General features: G+C 32.7%; 1 protein-coding gene across 4 annotated transcripts in view; it reads right to left on the bottom strand.

Annotated features, from left to right (window-relative positions):
• LOC123701823 (focal adhesion kinase 1) overlaps positions 1–27185 on the bottom strand; it is a 156150-nt gene that overhangs the window by 86216 nt on the left and 42749 nt on the right. The window contains exon 3 of one of the 4 annotated variants that reach the window (XM_045649393.1): positions 10246–10317. The exons of the other annotated variants lie outside the window; for them this stretch is intronic. Within the exon in view, the coding sequence (XP_045505349.1) occupies positions 10246–10286 (41 nt within the window). The 5' untranslated portion in view covers positions 10287–10317. The remainder of the gene's footprint in view (positions 1–10245; positions 10318–27185) is intronic. 4 annotated transcript variants of the gene reach the window in all.

Genomic DNA, 27185 nt, shown 5'->3' with positions numbered 1-27185 from the left:
TTATGGGTAAAGTTGATGACGTTAATGATATGATTAATTTATTTTACGCAAACATTCAAAAAATAATACGCGAAACAGTGCCCTTAAAAAATAAGCCTAGTTCTAAATATCCTCCGTGGTACGACCGTTCCTTGATAAATTGTTTAAAAGAGAAAACTAAATTAAGACGGCGTGTCAAATATTACAAAAACCCCCGAGATCTGATTGAACTAAAGTTGATAAGCTCACGTTGCACGCGTCTGGCATCTGTTTGCTATAGTCGATATTTGATAAACCTTCAAAATGAATTTAAACGTAACCCTAAATTTTTTTGGAGTTATATTAAATCGAAACGTGGCGGTACTGGTGCTTATCCGGCTCTTATGACTGACGGTGAGGTGACAGCTTCAGACGGTTCCCAAATTTGTGAGCTTTTCTCTTCATATTTCGGGTCTATATATACAAGTGATAGAGAAGACTCTTACAATAAGTGCATAAATTCTGAATATTTTTTTAATGTTAAGAATAATAGTCCGCTATTAGTACCACCACATATTGATGATGCTATGATTTTGAAAAAACTGAAATCTCTCGATAATAATAAAGGAGCAGGGCCCGATGGAATTCCCTCAATTTTTGTTGTTGAATATGCTAAACAGTTGGCCGTACCTCTCTCACTTATTTATAACAGATCTCTAAAAACTGGATGCTTTCCATCATATTGGAAAACAGCCAAAGTGATCCCAATACACAAGGCAGGCCCTCAGGATTCAATTCAAAACTATATACCAATTTCTATTTTGTCCACATTTGCTAAAGTTTTGGAAGCTTTAATTTGTCCCTCCCTTCAAAACCATTTCAAATTGTTCTTACATGAAGCTCAACATGGATTTGTACCTTCAAGATCAACAACAACCAATCTTGTAGATTTTTGTGAAAGTTTAACTGAATCACTAGATTCACAGAAACAGGTTGACGTTGTATATACTGACTTCAGTAAGGCTTTTGATCGGGTCAGTCATAGTGTCTTGATTGCCAAACTATCAGCTTATGGTATATCCAACATATTTTTGAAATGGTTAGAATCATATTTATCTAGTCGCTATTTCTTTGTGGTGGTCAATGGTTTCAATTCTTCTTCTCAAAATATTACTTCTGGTGTACCACAGGGATCCCATTTAGGCCCTCTCCTTTTCAACTTTTTTATTAACGATATCGTCACGTCCATAAAATTATCAAAATCATATCTATATGCCGATGACCTGAAAATATCTAAAGAAATTAATTCAATACAAGACTGTATCGGACTTCAGTCAGATCTCGAGAGCATTGTTTCATGGTGCGAAAATAATGGCATGGAACTAAATTCAGATAAGTGCCATTTTATTACTTTTTCACGTAAAAGTACTAACGTTAAGTACACATATAGCATCAATGGCACTTCCATTAAAAGGTTAAACCAAGTTAAAGATCTGGGAATCGTTTTTGATGCTAAGTTAACTTTCGTGCCTCATATAGAGTACGTTACCTCCCGGGCATCTAAAATGCTAGGATTTTTAATTAGAAATATAAAAGTATTTCGGAATAATAAACTTAAAATCTCACTATACAACTCACTAGTACGAAGCATTTTGGAATACGGAACGGTGGTCTGGAGACCTCACTATGCGACACACATGTTAAGAATAGAGCGAATACAAAAAAGATTTATTTGGCACTTAATTTATTCAAACGGATTATCAAGAAATAAATTGTCATCCTATACTAAGAGACTTGCATTTTTTAAAATGACCTCTTTGGAAGAACGGCAAATTATAATCGATCTCATTTTTAGTTTGAAAGTTTTGACTTATAAAATCGACTGCCCTCAACTTTTGAAAAAATTTAACTTTCGTGTCCCTAGTAGGTATCCCCGAAAGCAAATTGCTCCTCTTGTTCCACCAGTCCGTAGATGTAAGTTCGGAGCCAACTCTCCTATTCCAAGACTGTGCAATATTGTCAATAAATATAGTGATATTATTGATATTAATAATGCATCGCTTCAGTCTGTTCGTGAATTGTTTCTATGTAAGTTAAAAGAATAATCATGTATTTCTAATTATTGAAATTATACAATTATATAATCTTAGCTTTTTTATGTTAAATTTAAAAGTAGCGAGACATTGTTTTATTGTTTAATGTTAGCAGTAAGATTTTACTGATTGTTACTAGTATACATATATAAGTTAACCCTTTGTTTCACATTATAATTTTTTTTTGTTATTTGTAATAAGTATATAAAATTAACGGTTGGTTTGTGAAACTTATATTTTGCATGTTGTAAATACCTGTAATTGTTTGTTACATTTACTAAAACATTTAAGTCTAAGTTAATAGTTAATGCTTCAATGTAATTAAACGTTGGTATTTCTTAAATAAAATAAATAAATAAAAATAAATAAATAAATAAACATTTTCCAATGTAACGTGGTTTTAAAATAAACTCAAAATACGTTTCACAAAATGAATTCTTATTGAATTATGTTTAAATTGAATTCTTTACGACATATTCGAAATTAAAAATCAATCGTAGTGCATTCAGAGGAGCGAATCTGCGTGCAAATACTGGTACAAAAATTCGCAACTATCATTACATTGATATAAGGTAAAACACTGCCATGATAGCTTCAGTCCATTTTCATAAAGGCGCTCGTTAAATTCCGCTCAAAGCGATGTCGCCTGTTACAGAGTAAGAGTCACAGTATATTATTATGTCGGTCCTGTAAACATAGCTGTTATAATGAAGAAGAGTATTGTATCGTTGGGTTTCGTTTTGTGAATGGAGATCTGTGGAATTATCAAGTCTTGTTAGTAGAATTTAACTCGATTTGGATAAGAGTCAGTATCACCATTTGCTGATAAAGCTGCTGTTTGTCTAATTACCACTGTTTTACTTATAATTTCTTACATTATTTGTTCTTTTTTCTGGCAGACAATAGAAAGAAATCATGAACCGACTAATTCTGTGAACCGGGCTGCTACTACTACTAACGTAGGTAGACTTTTCTATTGCCAGGAAATGAACATAGAGTGAAATTTCACTTCAAGGAAATTGTGCTTTTTTCTCCTTTTCAGCATATAAGTGCTATTTGTCCAAAAGATTTTCTGAAGAGACAATCCTCTTCAAATATTGAAGGTCACGTCAAAGTACATCGACACTTAATATTACCGCTGTGTCAACTTCAAACGTTATAAAAAATTACAGTCCTTTTCTGAATGTTTTTTGTTTAATATTTCCCATGTTTTAATACCATATTTTCTACCAAAAAGTACTAAAAAACATCTATCATAATATTGGCAGTATCACACTCGCACTCCCGCCAAAACTATGTGATTAGTGTCGTCCATTACGATAGAGGGCTCGTTAAATGTCGCTTATGGCAACATAGAGCGATAGTGCGCAAATATTGTTGGACGAAGTTGGGCAATTAGTTGGCAGTTATGAGCTTATGGTGCTCTTCTTTGCTTATAGTTGAGAGCTAAGACTTTCGTCCTTTTAAGTAGGAAAATAATCTTGCTATTAACGAAGTATATATGTATCATACGTTTTTCTGGTTTTCAAAGGAGTGTGAATGATTTTTAATTATATTTAGCATATTGAAAGATTCTAGTTGGAATTCAAACATTGGATACTATCTACCTATTACCTACCTACCACCCACATGGCAGATAACTTTAAGTATCTACCCACCTTAGGGCATGTAAATAGGTTCGATCGGAAGGTTACAACATTTTAAAATTCCTGTAGGAGTATATCGAATAAAAATGGACTGAATAGTTCAGGATACATCGCCCATTTTTGCAAGTGACTACTATCAAGCTGATTTCCCGTTTGTAGCTTTATTTTGATGAGACACCGAATAATTTCGTGTACGAAACTCTCGATTGTGGTAGCTAACAGAGATAACAAGGATAAAATTTTTTGATTTGATGGTTCTCAAATATTTATTACGCAATTTGTAGGACAATATGTCTGTTGAATTATATAAACATTAACTAAGTGAAAACAAAAAAATCAGCTTGTTAGTAATCATTTATGATGACCTCGTTATCGATACACTTTGGAAAGGGGGACTCTTTGAACCAACCATAGATATTGTAGGACAAATATTTTTTCGAATAATTTAGGTAATTATCTTGAGATTGAACAAAAAAAAAATTCAGTTAGTAATAAATATTTGAGAACCATCAAATCAAATTTTTTTTATCCTTGTTATCTCTGTTAGCTACCACAATCGAGACTTTCGTACACGAAATTATTCGGTGTCTCATCAAAATAAAGCTACAAACGGAAAATTAGCTTGATAGTAGTCACTTGCAAAAATGAGCGATGTATCCTGAACTAGAATTTGCTTAAAAAATTCAATTGAAATATGTGTATATAACTTTATGAAGGCAGAAAATACTAAGGGAGATAATAGAGCAGAATTACTCTCCTAAACAATTGCAGATAAGGGATAAGGATTCCCACAAAAATTATATGTACTTAAAAAGCTTTGAAAACAAACACCATAATATTATGTCCCAACTACGTTATAATTTAAGGCCTTTTAAACTCCCAAATCCCAACATCATTAAACCAATCGATAAGCCCATTCTTCCAAAGTGTCAAAACATCGATACGAGCTTTATCGAAAAGGCAAATAAAATAAGCGAAGACAATACTTAAAATAAAAAATAAACCAAAGGGCTTGGCAGGCATTTATATTTTGTGGCGATGTGTGGGCGAATGGATGCTGTGCGGATAAGATATGCCGACATTACGCAACACTAGTGATGCGATTAGGTTATCGATGAATTATAAATCGATCGCATAATTTATCGATAAGCTAATCGGTTGGGTTTGTGCAAACGTTTATTAAGTTAACGCGTAGGCTGTAGGATCAGTGGAGGCCCACTAGAGCAATAGTAGTAGCTTAGCGATTAAGATCACACACTTAGACCAAAAATTCAGAGATAGAAGACTTAATAAAATTAAAATTTTCCCAGTAAGTAATATAAGCTGTGACTTATTAAGAATTTTGTCACATTCACAATACCATGATTAAACACATTTAGTTACACCGAATATTTACGTAAACCGTAATTATGAATAAATTAAACGTCATATAAGCTCATGATAAAAATAATTATGCCTATAAATGATTTCTTGATTACTTCAAACTAAAACTCAAAAATTTATTTATTCAAGTAGTCTTCTTCTAGATTCTAGAAGCACTGTTAAATCGTCATTATATAAGTTTAACATTTATCACCGATTCGGAAAGCACTTGACATATACCTAAAGCGATTGCAACACAACAAATTAAATATTCAAATCTATCGATAATCATTCCCGACATCACTATAGCAACGTATGATAATAATTGACAGGCTTTGTTTACGACGGTTTAAAACACAACATTATTATGAAATAAAAACGATATTTACGATTTGGATAACACGCATTAAATGTTTCGCGTTTTGTAACTCTGAATAGACTCTATTTTGCAATTTGATAGATTATAATATTATGTAGTAACTAGAAGTTTGCAGCGGATTAACTTGTTCATATTTATTGACTATCTGCCAATGAAATTTCATTTAAATTTAAATACACACAAATTAATTAAACTATAACTGATTAAATTCTTACAATTTGTTTTATTTGAATTACCTATAGATAGATATATTTACGTAAAGATAAATAGATTCATTGTAATGTAATGAAATGTGCTGCATTCCTTTCATTTTTTGCAATATATTTATATAGCCCCTGTAAGTATCTTAACGGTAAAAAAATATGTACAAACATCCCTCTTAATTATCACCCTGGATACACATTAAAAACAGACCAAACTGTAATCTATCCCGTTAGCAAATTCCCGCGCCAAAACGTCCGCCATCTTGTATCTGCATTTCCAATTCAATTTCACCGCACTCTAATCGAGAGTAATTGAGTGATATTAACTAGTTAGGCTAAGTTTCCATCAGAGACGTTTGAGGATGCGTAACGTCTTTTTAAAGAACCAATAGTATCGCTTCATTTACCTCGTCTCGGGCAGCAAACAAAACATTCGAGAGATGTGTGCGAGGTATGTTTATTAGATCTATAATTTTGAGCAATAGAAGACATTTCCCTCGCACATCTCTGATGGAAACGCACCCTTATTCACTGATTCAGATGGGCATTATACCGAATGCCATTGTCCCATTTTGTGAGACAATGAAGCCATTCTAACGCAGATTACCGAGATACTCCACAGATTATATATTAATTAGGGACGTTTGACGTTTATAATTAGATTATGTGTTGCATTATCTGTGCTAACACTTCCAGAGAATATTATTATCAAAGTAAGTATCCATTAATCCAATCGAAGTGATAGTAACATAAATATTTTTTATTTAAAACAAGGACATTTTCATAATTAATAACGATTAACGCGCAACGCAACATTCAGTTACACATTTATAAATTTTATAAATACATTCATCCTATATTGTTAAAGTCACCCCTCACCCCACAAAAGTGCATAGACCTCAATTCTACTAGGTAAGTAAATATTAAAATCGGGCTAGTGCGAACCCGCGACACAAGATAGGGTTCCGTTTTACTCTACGGAACCTAACATTAAATCTGCGGTCGATGTGTGTCTATGGCAATGCAATATCCGCGAACGTATCTGTGCCAGGGTAACGTAGTGATAGTGCGTTCAATCTATTAACTATTTGCTTTAAATAATTATAAACTATGTTAACTAGTCAAACGAGATTCGTGGAAACTGTTTGTTTATATAATTTTAGAGGCATTTAAATAACATGTGTTTTGTTTAGTTTTAAATGTTAAAACAACCAAACGATTGCCTTATTATACAAGTATAATAATTGTTCTGTTGTTCTTAAATATGAATATATATTTTGTTTTGTTTGTTATGCTTGTGTATCATTAAGAAGCAATTTTATTTGTTAGATACAAACTAGAAAGAGGATAATTAATTAGGATAGTTTATTTGTAACGAAATAACTCGGCCGATTTAAAAATTATTCTTCCACTTAAGAAAGCTACGCAAGATAATTACAACAATATTTTTTATGGCCCTCTGATATAACAATTTTACTACACACTCTCGTTCATGATTTACGACCTTTCAAACGGAAATAACCACAAAGATCCGGAAATGATCATTAAAATGCATTATAATTTATTTAAACTACGTGTTAATAACCTAATCATAATCTATACCAATAATTAAATTGGAGTGTCTATTTGTAATATTGAAATAACAGCTTTTTACTAAACGCATATGGATGTATACAATTTTTTTCTGTGTGTCTGTTTGTTAGTTCCAGTTAATATCTAGATCGATTGGACTAATTTTGAAGGGATTTTCACTGACAAATAGCTGATGTTATAGGGAGTAACTTAGGTCATTTTTATACTGATAATCCCACAGAAACATTAGGATTAAAAGGAAAAACTTATTTACGAGGGTGAAACCGCGGGACGCAGCTAGTTTGATATAAAATTCACTTCCTACAAATAACAGAATCATGTCATGAAAACCGCACCTTGCAGTATATAATTGAATTACTGGCAATATATGTATAACTGGGTGGTATAATTTCTACATTTTCTAGTTTATCAGGAAATATAACGTCCTTTTAGTAATTCACACGTATGAGAACAACCTTTATAATAACACTCATATCGATATTGATTTGTTGATAAATTTTAATTCATTACGCGCGTCAAGTTGTTGTCAACCTTTTTTCGAAAATTATGTTTCAAATTAACTATTTTAATAATAGCGTGTCCTATTTGTTAAAACATGTGACAACAAAGAACCGTCATACACTATTGTTGTTTTTAGGGATTAGCCAGTCAGATACGGTATGAAAACAATAACTAAAACAATGGTTATCAAAAAGCTGCTAATTCTCTTTGTCTAAAATCTAAATAAATACAATAAAAAAGCCTATTCAACATTAACTTGTAACACTTTCAGTACTGTTTCTTTATGAATTAATTTCTGAAAAGATAAATCGATATTAAAACAAATCTTCAACTCAATATTTATTTCATACTTCCTTCTTAAGAACTGTTACAAAATACATCTTTACAATCAATAAATAACCGCTAATGCATTGAACTAAAGTCACAGATTGTATAGTAAATATTAGTTTCAATGTGAGTGAGATGTGGCTGTGCGCACGCGCATACGTAATCCGTGACAGCTGATTGATATATCTTAAAAACAATTAGAAGTAAATTATTTATAATTCTATATATTACAATCTAATGGTTATATTTAAGTTGTCAATACATGTTATAAAACAAAGTCATCCGTTGCGTTGTCTGTTCGCGAAAAGGTCAAAAACTACAGCATCGATTTTCATTCTGCTTTCAATAAAGCGTGGAGGAAGGTTTTAGTATATACTTTGTTAAATTTTAGAGCACGCGGGCGTAGAAAGCTATTTGTTAAATATACTAGTATTCTGATTACATTTAGATATTTTTTAAATTGAATATATTTCTGCCTGAAAACGACCAAGCAATTTTGCAAAATTTTTGTATTAAGATAAATTAGAAAGACTTATAAATATTAAAAAGTCCAATCACAATTTCTGACATTCGTATTCCCAACAAACAAAAATATGCCCTTCATTCGAAACACATATTCAAACAGCCATTTGTATTAAAATCAATACTTGGCGATGGAATACTAATAATAATTGGCTACAACTTACACCTTCAAAGGTGTTATTGTCTTATTAGTTCAATGAGTTGGAAGCCTGCCAGTGTTCACTGCGCTCGGGGCTTGTGTGAAGACGTATACAAATACTACATACGTCAATATGACTATGTTATACTGGACTTTCGCACGTGGCTTCGCCCGCTTTGTCTGTAAGCTAATAAATTATATACTTAAACCTTCCTCTTTAATAACTATCTGTTAAAAAAAACTCATCAAAAGCTGTTGCGTAATTTTTAAGACATAAGCATACAGACTCAAAGATAGCGGCTTTGTTTTATACTATGTAAGTATGTAGTGATATAGATTTTGGTCGTGGCTTTGTCCGTATGGTCAAAGGAAATTCCCACGGGAACGATATGTTTCAAGGCGGTAAAAACCCTAAGTCTTTAGCCTGCTAACTATCTCTAAATATAAAAATCTTATCATAGAAGATCGTAAATAATCTAATTAAACTTGATTATTATTCGCGCTGAAATTACGAGCGATGTAAGAAGGACTATTATTTTTCTCCTTGTTTATGGTACACGAATATAATTACTAGATTATTATTATTCGTGATGTCAAACGTAAGAATTTTCGTATTGATATTTAGCATTACATATAATTTGTCGTGAATACCAAACATATAACCAAATAACAAGTAAAGAATTTCTCATCACTAAGCTTGACTGCATTCCCTTCGTCAGAACAATACACAATTATTTCTACCGCAATTCAAATAGATATTTACAAATGACAAATGTTGCTTGTAAGCTTGCGCGTGCGCGTGTGTGCGTTAACATGTACAGGTGCAAATGAGCGGTGCGTGTGCGTCGACCTTAATTATGCACTTTGCATGGTGTTGTCAACCTTTCCATAATATTTTTCTTAATAATTATTCATATAAATGACTATTTAAATTGTAATAGTAGCAAAACTATTAGACAGCATTGTTAGTATTCAAGCGTAAAGTGAACGTACCTACTAGGGAAGAGAATACCATCTTATACCACATCTTAGTTTTACATCAGGCAAGATTGTGGTCAAGCGCTTCCCTATCTACAGTAAAAAATAAATAAATAATTACTTCATTTTATTAACTATTTATTATAATGTTAAATTATGTGTATAAATTAAGCCTTAAGCTAAAGTTATTTTGCGTCATGATAAATGCGCATTTTATCACGCATTTGAAAAGTTAATTAATGAAATAAGTTCGTTATTATTAGCAATGAAGAACTTAAATAAATGAGGGCAGGTAACCTTTGTAATACAATTTAAGTAATAAGGAACTACTGTGTAAGCGAACCGAATTAATGAAACAGAGGCACGCTTGCTTCAATTATACTAATTACTTTAACCTTTTATATTCTCACTTAATTTCAGTTCGCTTAACAATACCATGAAAAGCTTAATCAAAACAACAATATAAACATTAAATAAATTTAAAAAAAATATCAAAAGGTTGCCGACCGCTGCACCCGCCACCACCAACAAATGTTTGTCTTACCGACGGAAAGGCAGCGAGAATGTCACACGTCTACTTAGCATGCCATGCAGTTAACAACACCGACTGCCTTACCTGCAAACAAAAATACATCTTAATTACATACGAGTGTTATGTAAATAGGGGCGAGATTCGCTTGCATTGATTAACTTTGGGCTGAACAGATTTGATAGTAGGTGTAATTAACGGTTTTGAAATAGATCGATATTGGGATTGATTAAGATAGATGCAAGTCACGAATTACTTTCACCGCTAGTTATTATATTTATATTTATGTACATTCAAAGCTTATAAAGTCGATACGGAAAATATCAGTAGTGAACATATTTTGTAATTGTAAATATGTGAATTTCCATTATTTGAACATTGAATAGTCAAATCTTTTACTCAATAAGTATGTTTTATTAAAAGTGAATATTGGCTAAACCTTATTAATAACTACGAAGTTTCTCTATGTTGGTAATAATTTATTACATTCTTTATTATTAACACTATGACACTAGATCATAAAACATACATAAACTGCACCTTATACCTATCAAGCTCTACAAACAATTTCATCATAATCGTTCCACCAATTTTCACCCAATCTATGAATAACCACAAACCGAACGGTGCTACGAGCTACGCCGCACGTAGCACCTACATACCGGGTGTAACGAATTATTGAATTTTAGAATAAAAATCTCCAAGAATACAATCAGGAAGATTGTACAGGATGCATTGCCAAGTGGTTGCCGTGTGAAGGCTTGCCAAGTTGGCTGCACGTGATAACTCGACTAAGGCACCCTGTATGATAAGTACTAAACCTGAAAGTTGGCCACGATGTGTTGTAAGTTTTGAAGGGGTCATTGACCGTAATAGCTCTTATCGAAGCGATGGTATTAATAATTGTTTATTTTAACAGTGTTTTTAAACAATGTTTAAAATTAAAATATCTATATATTTTTTATAATAGATATCAATCAATTAATTCATTTGTATGTCAAGTAAATGTTAATAATTTACCAATGAATTAGAATTTTGTTTAAAAGAACCGAAGAAATTTAAATGTGGGGTGATATTTTCAGTTTGTTCATCGTGTAAATTTAAATGTAATACCAACCGATTATACAAATTCGTTTAACCGTAAGTATGTAAACGTCGAGGTACTTTACATAAAATTCGAGATAGAGGGTCGTTTGGGCTGAAGTCCTTCATTACAACCCTAAATTTGAGTAAGCGTCTACTTGACGAAAATAAAGGGGGAAACCTCTTTAGAAAACGGATGCGCCAGGGCTGCCACGTGTATATTCTACGAGTATTTCTTTCAAAAGTTACAACAAATAGGTGCTAGTTTAATCATATTAAGAACGAACACTTCAAGGCGAGCGTTATATCCATAATACTATGATACTAAACACAGGTACACTATATTCCTTATCCAAACACAAAATCTATCTCTAACAGCTATTAAATCCATACAGTATAAAAAAATCATAACACGGGTGAAACACAAAAAAAAAAAACGTTTACTTCAATAAATTGCAATTGATATTATCAAAGATTGCAATTGCAACTGCAGTCTGATTACATGAATATTTTATACAACGAATTTCACAAACCATCCAAACAGACCACGACACACGTCCTAAACTTTCCCGTTATCTCTCGTAATTTTACACATAAAAGAGTTCAACAAAAGCGTGTGCCAGCCCTTATCTGCATTCCCTTGAACGGCATAATGGTAAACAAACATTGGAGGCTGCGTCAAAGGTGAGCGCTAAGTGACGGCTGCTGCTTCAACTTGACGAGCTTTTTTATTATATGCGAATATCAACCTTATACTTAATACGAATAAATACTAATTTACTTTTTAATGTTTATGTATAGATCTTGGTTGGTGTTATATGCTTTTATCGACCTTATACTGAATACAAATATAAACATTAATTTTCTTAATAATCTATCCGCCATCGTATCATTCTCTTATATTATATTTGGTGAGGTTCTCTATGGTCGTTTGGCTCCTGGCTGGTCTAAATAGTTGAACAGGTATGGGAAAAACTTTGCAAGAAAACCATGATTTTAATGTATTCTAAAGTTATGGACAATATCGTCGTATAAGATATGTAAGTATCATTAAAACTTTACATCGGATAGAGTTTTTGGGATGAGGACCATAAACATTAAACAATAACATAAATCAATTCCAACCAGATGTGAAATGACTGTGATCTTCACGCATACGTTTATAAGCAACTAGCGGTCCGGCCCGGTTTCGCCCGTGGTACATGTTTACGGTTTCTCTACATAAGAACCATCCTCGTATTTGAAGGAATATTATAAAAAAAGAATTATCGAAATCGGTTCAGTCGTTCTCGAGTTATGCGCTTACCAACACATTTTGCGATTCATTTTTATATATATACTAGCGGTCCGCCCCGGCTTCGCCCGTGGTACATATTAACGTTTTCTCTACATAAGAACCATCCTCGTACTTCAAGGAATATAATAAAAAAAGAATTATCGAAATCGGTTCAGCCGTTCTCGAGTTATGGAATTACAACGAAAAGTGGCATTGATTTTTATATATTAGAATAAGAAGATTTTAAAAACGTCGATAATCAAATTTAGTTTTTTAATTCAATTTAGTTATGTTTAACATAAAACAATAATTTAACTTTTGACTAGTTACAAAAAACAAAAACTAATCGCAATTTACTGAAAACTTAAAACACACATTACATGAAAACGAAAAGCAAACCTACAACACAATCCCATTAACATAACAGAAGCATGTAGGTGATAAAAGCATCACACGCTAGACAAAAGGCTCCAGATGAGCAATATATAAAGAAAATAACAGCACATACAGAAGTATGAACATTGAACAATGTTACACTAGAGTGTAGAGCCGAGGCTCACGGCTATTTATTTTACATTTCCTACGTCGCATAGAACACATTTACAGTTACGTAGCAACAAAAACTCTGCGTTATCTCCTGTACGGTTTTACGCGAGAAAATGTTTTGGAATTTAACTTTTATTTTTCATACAAGAACATAAACCACATTTATGCCCTATATTTGTATTTACGATAAAGTAAATGGTGCAGAAAAAGATGTATCTGTGTGAATGTATATTTGATGTGACAAATTTTATTAGATTCATCTGCATGATTGAATAACGAATATCCATCCTTACAAGCAAAAGTTTCAGAAATAATTCTGCCTCCTATCAAATAAGTAGGAAGAAGATGAAATATTGGAGATAGTTTATAGGTTTTGATTGAACTGTAAAATAAAAAATAAAAAAAAAAAAAACATATTAGGTATTATTTATTATCCGAAATCCGAAACAATACTATTTAAATTAAACTATTGATTTTATTAAACTCAATAAAAATTATTTCACATACAAATAAAATCCACTGCCATAAGCCGTGAGGAGCGCGAAACTGGAATACTGTATCACGAGAGCAACGCTAGTGGCAAATTGCCCTCTCGAGGGTTCTAGAACCTTCCAGCGGCGCCTATGGATGACCCTGCAGTACTTTTTTATTAACATTTAAACATTTTCAACTGTTGCGTCATTTTAATTAACTTTATCGTTATTACTTGGAAAAACGATATCAGAAATGATTTTCCCATGAAATGGGCTTTTCGTAATGTTGAAATGATCTTTCTGATTAACTTCATTGTTGATCAATTTTAACATAAATATAATATTTGAAATACGTAATAAAAACATTTTTCCTATCAAATTAACATTTCACAACAAAATTAGTATATCACAGGACATAAAATAATCCTTAAAAATGTACTAGGATAGTAGCAAAAAACGAGTTCAACCTGCGCCACTCTGACACTCAAAGGGGAATTAGCCCCTCAAGCGCTGTAGCGCTTCCCAGCCTCCGTAATGACACGCTAAGGTATTCTGAAGCTGCCTCTTCATGTTGAACTAATTACACTTTATACTATAGTATCTGCGATATTAAATTCCGCGTCTGTTCTTTTAATATCGAATCGCAATCGGTTTTATTTTGTTGACAACGTTTTAATGAACATTCAATTGTAGATTTTTATCTTTATAAGCGAACTATGTATTCACAATAGAATATTTTGTAGTTCCAATAACAATTTATGAAAAGAAGTATATTTTCTCTATAAATCTCATAAAAATGAAGAAATATAGGATTATCCTCAAATTGTATCTTTATTCCAATGCCTTAAAGGCAATAATACTTTAATAAAGTAAACACGTCATTATTCATAGATATCCATACCTATACGAATTAACACCCTAAGCTCTATTGAATTGAAACCTAACACCCCAGATTGCTGAAATCCCAGTCCCTTCATGCTGCACTAATTAGTCTGAACTTATCTCTGATTAAATTTTCTCTATTCATACCAGCAATATACATTACGTAGTTAATCAGGTACCTATTCAGTGAGTGGACTAATATAATTAAAAATCCACACAAAGAAAGACATGGCTACCCTTATTTAGTAAACAAACCTTATTTTTACGAATATAATTGATGGAGAAGTAGATAGATACGTCTAAACTAACGATGTCTAAAACCTATTCACATTTTTTCACAAATTATGTAGAAACAAGCGGGTGCATATAATCAATCTAAGATGTGTGTTATATTTATACATACCAAACAATGAAACACTTTCTATATTTTTATTTTTAATCACTACCCTACTCATAACTTGTACCATAACCTACATAAATATGAAAGCGACAATTACTACAACGAATCAAAGCCACCCCATACAGCGCTGCATCGCTGCCAATGCATTTCTCGTGTCGCTGCAAAGAACTCATTTCTATACAGAGATAACGTTGGTTGGAATGGCTCTTTGTAATAACAACTGGTAGTCAATGCGACGTTGTACTGCTAAAGGTGCTAAATAGCTATCGGGTTTATTTGTGAAAAGTGAGCAAAACAATTCTTGAATGAACTATACCCACGGTTTGTTTGTTACTAGCTGTTCGCCCTGGCGCCACACGTGTAATTTAGGTTTCTTCGTATGAGTAAAAATTTAAATCATTGGAGTGCTACTTAAACATAGAAAAAATCCTCTTTTTAATATAAGTATCACCCGGTGATTGTAATTCAATCTTCTTCTTTGCGCACACCCAAAATTAAAGCTAAAAATTCAATCTTTACCGAAAGTGAAAATCATGGGTCAATAAAAAATGCCCAGTTGCACTAAATTCTCTACATTTTATATCAATCGAACAAATAGGTTAAGTTGACTGTAATTCCAATGTAAACAAAATCCGATTAACGCCAATGAGGACGAGGATTACTCTGTTTTACTTTATCGAAGTTTTAGTTGAAGCATCCAGTTAGAAAATATTACAAAACTAAGTACATACCTATATTAAAACTGAAAAAGAATAGCGTTTAAGAAAATAATTTCAAAATGTTCACAGTAATACATTTTTACAAAACCACGCCTTTTGTGTAAAATCGATATCAATTTTTAATGTGTACAGTGTGGTATAGTGTATTTATAATGATTTCTATTTAGTTTTTCATACATCGAAAAAAACATGAAGAAATTTTATAAAATAGCATACGCATTAAAGAAAGCTAACAAAATTAACCCAAAACAAAAAACTATTAGATCAATTAAAATTCCAAAAACGCAAGCTCCTCTACGGCGCGGCGCCGCAATCAAAGCTTTACCTTTCTATGTATGAGGTGTTTACTCCGCGCGCGCCAACGAATATAGATAACTAATTATTGTTATTCGTTCATTGAGCACAGATTATATAGATGCATTTCTTTTTAGCTTTCTGTTATTGCACAGATAAAATAAAGGAGTATGTAGCACTACGCTTATCTTGGTAAATGCATTTGTTTATTTGCTACATCGAAATTCAAATGATATCATAATTTTTATATTTTAAGAGCCAGCGCGCACGAGCATCTTTGTCTCCGCAACCATTTTGTCTCCGCAACTATTTTGTCTCTCCCACCTATGGGCTAGTATGAAAGTGCGCGCACGTAGCGACGCAACTCCCCATACAATTGATGGGAGAGACAAAATAGTTGCGGAGACAAAGTTGCTCGTGCGCGCTGGCTCTAATTGAAATATTATATTTTCACCGTGTTTATTAAGTTTAACAGTAAGCTATTGGAATCATCCAGACTTCTAGAACTTTAAATATAACTATTTTATCACCACACTACAAATATTTTTCCAGGCTTCCATCTAATAAAGCTTTGTCTACATTGTAACACGTACTTTATTTACAGAATAAATTCCTCCACGGAATGCAATCCAAATTCCAGCCGTGTCACAGGGATTTTTGATTTTCTTTTGTAGTAGATAAATAATAGATAAGAAATTATAAAAATTATAGTGACCAGTTTCGCATACAAAAATCCGCGATGCAAATAATGAAAAAGAACCTTGAAAAAAAATGAAGTAATAAATTATTAAAAATGTTGTAAGTACCAAAAAAATTAATAGTGTTCATCTTTTTGAAAATTATTTACTTTTTGTACCGTCTACCTAATAAAAATTCATGTTGTGAGTTCCTCAAGTTTGAAAATATAATAAAGATCATAAATTTAATTTGATCCCATTATACGTGAAGATAATTTAAGTACCAGGGCGCGAGGAGTCTGCAAGAGCGGTACTAAAAGATACGAACATTATAACACGGAACGTACCGTATTTGCATAGAAAATATCCTCTAGCCTAGACTCCAGGGGTTTCTCAATTTCCCATTTCACTGCTAATGGCTAGCTTGCTACAGACACTTGAGACTGCCGCAATTCACTATAGGTACAATATCCTCCTATTTTGACTGTCTGTCTATAACAAGACAATATATTTAAAATGACAATGGTGTTGTTGAAAATAATGGATCCTCCTATTTAACGATACGTATCGTTACAAAATTATATTAATTAATTTTATTTTTATTTTATTTAATAAAAAAAATGAAAACCGGCATTAAATATTAGACATAGAAAATGCTACCAAAACAAACTACTACAACTAGACCATTGCACGAGCTGATTATCGTCTGGGCTCTAGACGACTGCTTCTAAATGTAATATGTTCCATCCCAACTTAATAAGAACATCACTAAGAACTAATTCCACGAACAAGACTTCCAATTAAAATATCACGATTACAAATAACAAATTGTACTTGAAAGTAGTCGTCATCGACTAGATCTCTATGAGCTACCTATGAGCCATAGATCAATTACTCAGTGTTAAGTTGTTATTTTTAATAATTAGTAAAAGATTCTCAAAGCGAATAATGGCTCTTATGAAAACGCTCACGACCGCGAATCATTTGGACAATCGCATAAAGTCTGCACAGCGAAATTCAAGAGGTGAGGGTATTTTTTCTTTTATTCACACAATGAACAGTATTCATTCAATACCTCAACACTTAAGCTCACAACACAGAATCCTATTAACTCCATTAAATGGAACATCGATTTTGCACCATATTTCCCTCGGGCTTCACAAATAACAATATCGCACGCTGTGTTATTTCATAAAACGTCGCTGGGTTTATTGCCTCCTTCATTTTCTCTTTTAAAAGGTTTTGAAATTTTTATCATTTACTATAAAGATTCAGACAAAAAGTGGGCAAAGAATTCAGGACTTATTAATAGATATATATTATATTATGCATGATAAATTTCATCCAAATTCATCAAAGAAGGAGAAGAAAGAAAAAAAAATAACAAAAACAAATATCATCAAAATCTAACTGCTACTAGGATCGAAGAATTGAATAGAATATTATTCAGAGCAATTTTCACGTAAATATCAGAATGGTTTAATAAATAAACTGCGCATGCTTATGCAATTATAACTACCAAGTTTTTAAACTAATAACAAAGATGTTTCAAATCCTTAACGTCATCTCGCATACGACATAACATCCTAACAATGCCTTATTAAAATCCCGAGCCAACCCCGCGACGTACAGTGAAATATTTGAACAGATTTAATAAAGAAAACGCCAGTTTAATAAAACTCGTTTATTTCTAACAAGGATTAGTGTAAGTCGCTGATCAACAAAGAATTACGTGGAATGTTCCACGTAATCTGGAATTAATATGATTTTTTTTTAATTTGAAGCAAATCCTGTGATACATTTAGTTTACAGACATGAAGGAAGGAACCTATCCATAAAAACACATGATTTAACTAGTGAACAATATCAATATAAATTACACGTTTTTGAATAATACAAGCTTTTTTAATTTACTACATCTCTAGTCGCACATTTTAGTCCCTGCCCCCCTAGACAAGTGGCTTTCTATTAGCGTAACGTTTGATAGAATAGATTATGAATGTATGAGATTGACGTAAGCTGTCGATACATTTATCTACAGCTTATGTCAATCTCATACATTCATAATGTAGAAATCAAACGTTACGCTAAACGAAAGCCACTTGTCTAACCCCTCTGCACTTCTCGTATGTAATGCAACATTCTATAATTTCATTTTTATTCCTTTGAGTTTGAAGTATGAGTTTCTTATAAGATATAAGATGGAAACTCTTGGCCAGAAGGCGACTATTACTTTAGAGTTTGGACCATTGGTTTCATATTTGAGACTTGAAAAAGTACAATATTACGTCGCTCTTACACAAACCGTTCGACGAACTATCGCGAAGTTCGACTATGTTCGACTACGTTATTCAAACGGAAAATTAAAATTGACTATTTTTTCCCTTTTACTAGAGAGCTTCGTACTTTTGAAACTTTTGAACTTTTTTTTTTTCAGTTTTCTGTCCAATTTGAAGACAACTTTTTTAAGTGCTAAAACTAATTTTGAATGTATTTTTTCTAATTCCTGATAAATGGAAAGAAAACAAATTACGTAGTAACTATATAATTTCGAAAATTATTATGATATAAAAAATACATGTCTTAAAAAACTCATTTGTTTTACGTGACCACCGTAAAAATGTATGCATAGTTAGTAGAAAATAAATTAAGTAGTTTTGACGTAACTAGATAATATGGTTATTGAATCTTGGCATTCCACTTGTATTTTTTCAAGATACACCCCGCAATTAGATATAACCTTAAAATCTTTAGAACCGTGCTACCAATTGAACGTCGCTAATTTGTACATTTCCCTACATACATATCGCGGCTTATCAGACCGTTATCTCATTTAAATTCAAGCACTCGCCATATTTTATAGATACGTATTGATCTACGGTTCGGCGCTGCATTCCTCCTATTTGCGACTGCAGAGCGTGAGAACGAGTCACCTTATGAATCGCTTAGTGTTTCATGTTCGCCTGGTACTTTGAATAGAACAATTTGCAAATACGCCTTATATTATTTTACTACGTGTGCTCGGCACACGTGCTCTTTTTTCAATCCATCTTTTATATTACCTATATACAGAATTGATTAAACTACAGAAAAATCTAATAAACATTAGTTAGGTAAGTATTAAAAATAAATGCTCTTTAATAAAAACTTAACGAGCAGCCAGCAATTGCTGACAAAATAATTTTTCATAAAATTTCACGAGGTTAAACTTACAACCTTTAATTTATTTTACACAACAATTTGTTTAAACATATTTACTTCCCTGCTTATAAATTTGGGACAATGACCAGAGGAAATATACCTAACAAAATATACGCAAATGGTAACATACCGTTAAAATATATTCTGGTTTTCCTTAATATACACTATAGGTTAAGCACAGGTAAATATACCTACCGTGTTCACTGGCCAGTCTAACTTTGCTAAATAATTTCCGCTACGATGAACAACGTCGACGCGTGAACGTGGAAGTTTTAAACCCAAAATCCACTGTTAACGTTTATTATCCTGACCTTAGAACAATTTAAGGTTGTTTAAATATGGCCTTTGTTTCTAATTTCGCACTGATTTCTGTTTTAACGTAGAATGAAAGCACACTTTATCATGTCACAACATTTTAGTGTTTATTCAATAAGATGTAAAAACATAACTGTCCTTCTGATGCACTCGGTTAAATGGATGCTTGTTTTTGCGAATTACCAATATAATTATTGTAAAACTACCAATTAATATTATAAATGTGAAAGAGTAAAACAAGGATCTGTTTGAAACCAGAAATTTAATTATGAAATTCATTCATCTAAAAATATTACTTTAAATCTATTTTTGTCGTCTAATGCAATTTTCAACAAAGAGCGCTAAGAACTTAAACACAGGGTCCAGAACACCGAGGATTATTATTGTAGTTCATTCTAAAGGACCCTCAGAGCTGCGGCGGATGATACTTCAGTCTAAGGTTTCTCCGGAAAACCAGTGAAGAGCGCACCTTTTTAATGCTTGATAGTATAAAAGAAAATAATTGAATTTCACAACAAGTTCACTTAGAGTTAGTTTAAAACGGTTTGTTCGATTGAAGGTAGTCTTAAATTACTTTGGGCACGATTTTTATGTTTGCCATATATGGAATTTCACAAACATACACGCACACTGTGTCTTAAGATTATAAATGTATAACTATAAAATAATATTACGAGAATCCCTTTTATTACGCGAAAGTTGTTTCGCCTAGTTTAACATAAGTCTTTTACGCAAGGGTCTTAGTAAAAGTTCGTTCGAAAGAAATGAACCCTTAAACAAGGCACGGCGAATCAAGGATCATAAAACAAAAAGTCCGTTCCAAACTCACTATTTTCCAATATAAAAGTTTACCAACGGCTTCAAGTTTGTCTTCGGTCATCCGAGTTTGCTAAGAAGTAGCTTATAAACAATATTGTGGTTATTTTTCAATTTATATACTGTGCTTTGCTGTTTTAATCATCCTGCAAATAAAGAGGAATTGTTTAATTCTCTAGGCTTAAAAGTTCGAATTTTATTACTTTAAGTAGGTATTGAAATCGCTTAAATCAATTCTAAATCTTATTTATATCTAGATTTTATGGTTAAAAAACCTCTGCAAATCTTTATTGAAATGATTCCAACATTTCTCGATAGTTATTCGCTAAAATAAAAAATAAAATAGCTAAGACTAGATGGTGGCATAGCTCAATCGGTGTTCGCTGGCTCGCAACAAAAGAATAAGAAAAATATGAAAATGTAGTCGCTATAGCGATCATTTAACAGTGATTTAAAATATGAAAAGACGGTTAAACTGAGAATTTATAATTATTTTTTTTATAGATAAAATTATTAAAAAAAAACATTTTATATTTAGTTTTATTGAAACATCGCAGAAAACATGTATCAAAATCATTTCTGGGAGTACGATACATAGATGGGTTATGGATATACGTATCACGTCTATGTATCTACTTAATTATGCACTAACTATCTTCATTAAAAAATACTATGTGTATCCGTACACATACCTGACAATAATTTTTTAAAGTACATATACATAACTATAATAGTTTCTAAACTGTAGTCCTATCTCGCAACCTATTCTTTTCAACAGCACCTTCCCATACTCACCACAAATTACCAAACACCTATAACGTTCTACAACCATAACATTCCTCCATCCTACCCATTCCACGACCTAATATAACCTTTATAGCCAACGTCGCAAGCACAATTCCGCTCTAAGCTAACCTAGCGGCAAAACCATTTCTCATTAATACGGATGCAAAAGGGAAAAAAACTGCGAACCTGTTGGGGACACCACCCCTATCGATTGCCCGGCGGGGGACGGTCTGGACTTTGAAATATTTAAACAGCGGCGACGGATTGTGTGCGAGAGAATCTAAGCAAGACGCGTATTGGATTGCACGTAAACGCTCTTGTGAAAAATGTGTAAAGAAAAATATGAGCAACCAGTTCAGTGTAAAATTGTCTGGACAAAATAACACAGAAATGAGAAAGATATACGAATATAGAAGTACATAAACGCCTAATGAATTTGTGAAAACAAAATATATTGCATTAGCAATGAACCTCAGTTGTATTTGTGCTAACAAGGTACACCTAGTCACGATTAGAACATGATTAACAAATCAATGTCTTAATATAAGCGGGATCACATATTATAAGGCTGGTGTTAAACAACATAGTTTTAAACTACAAATATGTAGAAATAATTAAGAATATAATTTTATTTAAAATTCATATCTTATCTAGTTTCCCTTATTTAAACTTTACATACAAAAACAAAAAAGACAACAGTTGAAAAAACACCATCCAATTCCGTTGAACTGTAGCCAAACTTTTAATACAGTGACACGTCCAACTCGCGCGAATGTTGCGAATAAAATGCAGTCTAAATTTATTTACACATGCGGGTACGTCCACAAAGTGATTGCCACGCGCTGAGTTTTCATATAAAACGAACGTTTTGAATAACTTTTTATTTGCAAAGTCACCAACCAACGTTTTCTATATTTTCCGCTTAGCTTTAAACCTTATCTACGGAATGTGCTACATGATATAAAGATGCAAAAACCTAGAAAACAGATGAAAATGTTGTAAGTAGAAATAATCTAATAAATTAAATCAGAAATTAAACTTTAACCCTCGTCTGTAAAACTTTACACATAACGAGTAAGAAAAGCCACAATTTTCGCCGTTTCCTTGATAATAATTAATGAAATTAATAATCCAATTTTAAACTCCGACAAGAAACCCTACTACGGAACCGTAAGACGCTGCTCGCTCGCAACGCAATTAAAAATATTGTTTTCGAGTTTCATATTTCAATTATAAAAGTGGGTTACACGAATCAATATAAAATCGTAATTAAACTTGACAGACACGTGTTGAGTTGCGTAACGTCGGCTACGGTTACCGCGTAATTGACGTAATGTGTAATTTGACGGGGCATGTCATTGAATCGATCGAAAATTTGTCATTGGAGAAAAAACGAGGTGCGTTCGAGAATGATCGATGTTTATTTGTCAACACCAAGTTTTGTTATCAACTAGTTTGATCGCAGATCCAACCACATTCTTTATTGCTGCACCAATAGTGTTGGTCTTACCATGATGATATATCGCCTATAGCCTTATTAATGCTCTACCATATTATTTTTCAAAACGGACCAGTAGTTGGTGTGATTACCGGATTCAATCAAACAAACAAACTGGTCAGTTTTATATGTACATATCAGAATACAGTACAGATCAACTACTCTTATAAATAATACCTTGAAAGATTAAATAATTATTTCAGTTATATTCAAATTAAAATCCTATAAACTTAAACGTGAAAAAAGAATCAAATTTCAAGTTATTTCCCAAACCCCTAAAAGTGCTCTATAGCGTCCTTCGGGACAGCTGTTAGCTTTTGTATCGATACATATTTAATTTCAAAGACGGTTAGCCTTTAAAATACTTTCAACAATTTCTTTACGTTCCTTTTAAAAGCGCTTTTCTTCTCTTTCAAAAACTACACTGTTAAAACAGTTGTTGTTTTTCGTCAGTCTATCATAATACGTTCGCAAGTGGCTATAAAATATTCCTAACTTTTAGTTAATAGGGCAACATTGCCTCAAGCGCTAAAATCACAAAAGTGCCCCAAAACACAAAAGAACAACCTAGTTAGTGTCGCGATAACTTAAACTCTACGGGGCCTTAGGAAAAGCTGGGCCTTAACCTGCCAACTTAATTCCATATAACCATATTCATTCACCATAAATCTCATAATACTATAACATTTTCATAAAAATGGTACAGGACACTAATTTTACACACAATAAGTAATGTATCTTTAGTTCAAAGAGGAGTGATTAATTTGCTGGTAAAAGGCACGATTCCATTACAAGAGAACTGCTTAGAAGATAAAAAGAATACTGTTTCATCCGCCGTTAAACATAAAAGACGAATAAACTTTCCCATAAAAGAGATCGTCAACTAAGCATTTCTGTATGACCATATAATAATTTTTGTATATGTAGTGTTAGAAACAAACCCCCAACTGGCAACCCAAACCGAGGGGGTGGTTTTAAAAATGAGTTGAACAGCGGATTTGACACTTTGCATTTGGCTCTCGGACGTAACGGTCGTTTTAGTTGTGTTTAGTCGTGTTAATTGTTACTTTTAGTCGATTATTATTTTATTGTTGAAGGTAGACATATAAAATCATTTTGTAAGGAATAAAACCTTTCTAGGTTGAATTTAAAATCCATAAGAGTAGAATAATTGTATGATTTGCGAAGGGCCTCAAAGACCACAGACTACGTCACTGTCCAGGCCCCGGGCATATTCACAAAGTAAACATAATTCGGCGTTCTCCATGCACCTCGTTAAGTATGCAACGTCTGAGCGAAATATTATTTCAGAATTATACTGAAAACTTTAATTTGTTATGTGAAAATCATTTATACGGCAAAAAAACTTTTTGAGCTGAAGTGGCGCGTAAGATTTGACTATTCCTTTTAGCGTATTTACTAATGAAACGAACATGCTTTTAGCAAAATACTTATATGAATAATATATTTTTACTTTATGGATTACTAGCTTCCGTCCGCGCGGAAAAATTAAGAAAAATTAAGATTTATTTTTTTTCTACGTATTTTTCCGGGATAAAAAGTATCCTATTTTATACCCAGGATAATAAGGCATAATTATACCAAGTTTCATCGAAATCGAAACGTTAGTTTTCACGTGATGCCTGAACATACAGACAGACAGACAGACAGACAAAAAATTTTTTAATCACATATTTGGGCTTGGTATCGATCCAGTAACACCCCCTGCTATTTATTTTTTCAATATTTTCAATGTACAGAATTGACCCTTCTACAGATTTATTATATTATGTATAGATAATATATATCCAAGTGTTAAAATATTGCTGTGAAATTAAGTACGGTCTCGGGTGATAAATTAAAGTATGTATTTCTTTATGTTATAAGATGCAATCGCATACTTTACTACATTTACTGTTATTAATCATAATCAGTCGTTATTTGTATTTATTTATTTTAGCTTCAGAAATAAAAAATAAAAAAATAAAAAGCCCCGTAGACAGTTTCAATTCCACTCGACATTAATTTATTCAATTAGAACTCCAGAACTCCTCTAGCGCGTTTCTATTTTTTTGTTATTATTACTAGTCTTACACCTTCCGTTGCCTACCAACTAAAAACACTCTTGTAACAGGTGTCGTCTGTCGGATTGCGAACAACTCACGGATTGTGCACTCGACCGTTTCTGATTAATCACTTGAACTCAATCAGACAGAAATTGCGGCGATTCTTTATTAAATAATGTGTATCGATATGGAAAGTCAAATAAATAAAGTGTTGATGTGGCTGATTGAATACGAATGATTTATTGATATATCTTCTAGTTACATGTAAAATAGTGAGCTACAGCGTTGATTAACTACATAAATATACAAGCAAAGTTAAATTTAATTATATTATCGCACGCAATTACGCGTTAATATTTAGAAAAGGAAGACCGAATTTAAATCTCTGTATTGCTTTTAATTGATCAGACATTTAACAAGGAGATAGGTGTTTATAAATTGATCAGTTTATTAATTTAATAATAATTATTAAAAAAAAATTATATGACGATGAAGTAATAAAATCACACGTCAAATGCAAAGATTTTCAAAATAATATTTCACCATCGACACGCCACTTCAAATCTTCCCTGCAAACTTATTGAAAAACTTTAATGAGCTCGTCAAGAACAGCATTCGAGCAGCGTTTCCTGAACAAAGACCAAACTTCGTAGCATAATGACGTTTAATGTTCAATACGCGGGTCCACACAGAGCGAGCAGCCTCGCGAATCATTTTCCACGCGAAAGTGTGGACTTGGCTCGACTAGATGATTGACAAACTGTAGCGCAACACGCAGCATAGCGCGTTGCATGTGTATTCTTACTTTTCTTGTATCTCCGATGGTATAAATAAGTGCTGATTTACACAGGGTCGCCGCGACTGATTTTAACTGTTTACTTAGACTTCAAGCCTCTGTACTGACTTCAAATCTGTTTACACAGGGTTTTTTTTCGGGTCAGCACTGATTTGCCTGGAATTTGTAGTCAGTTACTACTGACCCTGTGTAAATCAGCACTAAATGATATATTTAAAAACATGTTAAACTCATGAAATTATTGTATTGTCACCGACCCTTGATAAGTGTACAAAGTTTGAATTAAATCTTTACGTTGAAAGCGGGTCAAAAGAGAGTCTAAGAGTCGTTTATATACAAACATGTCTGTTACATACAAATATACAGGTGAAGGTTACAAAAGCGTGTTAAAACATTCACAGTCCAACGCACTGAAAGCACATTAACGCGCCTCAGCAGATGATAATTGTATACATTCTCGCGCTACGCTGCGTTGCAGTATGACACTCGCTTTAGAAACGCCTGAAATTGCTTCGCGAGCTGTGTTCACGAGGTTGCTCGCTCTGTGTAAACCCGCCTTAAGACATTTAATGTATAATACGTAACAAGTTGAGTACCTACGTGCACTTATGTGAAACACAATTTGTGCGAAATGCTAAAGTTACATCGCGGGAGTGAATGTTCATTCCAACGATATTACCTTTGAGATTGACTTTTTAAACTTTAATAAGAAGCGAACGATACGACGCCATTATAATTTATATTTTATAGTAGAAGAAAACATCACCAGCAGCTTTTAAAAGTTTTCGTTATTTCTTGTTTGAATGCTATGATTTCGATTAAATTGTATAACTACTTTCACTATAATTATAAATGAAAATATAATTAAAAAACGCCATTTACGCCAGTCAAATCAAAATAAATAAAAAAATCGACTGCATCACATACTTGTGTGCTTTATCTTACTGTTGATAAACAAAACTGTATTTTATTATACCTACTCATTGGTTTTCAATTCGCCTTACTCAAACTATCACTTTTCACAACAACTCACATAATAAAGTAAATAGCATACATCAAGTGCCCCCATATTTGCCTCCAGCCCTACTCACGGCACATCGCGTGATGGCTGAGCACTGTCAATCAGT

This window comes from Colias croceus, chromosome 22, assembly GCF_905220415.1.
Source record: "Colias croceus chromosome 22, ilColCroc2.1".
NCBI classification, from domain to species: domain Eukaryota; kingdom Metazoa; phylum Arthropoda; class Insecta; order Lepidoptera; family Pieridae; genus Colias; species Colias croceus.
Note: the sequence above shows the minus strand (reverse complement) of the source record. Positions and strands in the feature narration are given on the sequence as shown.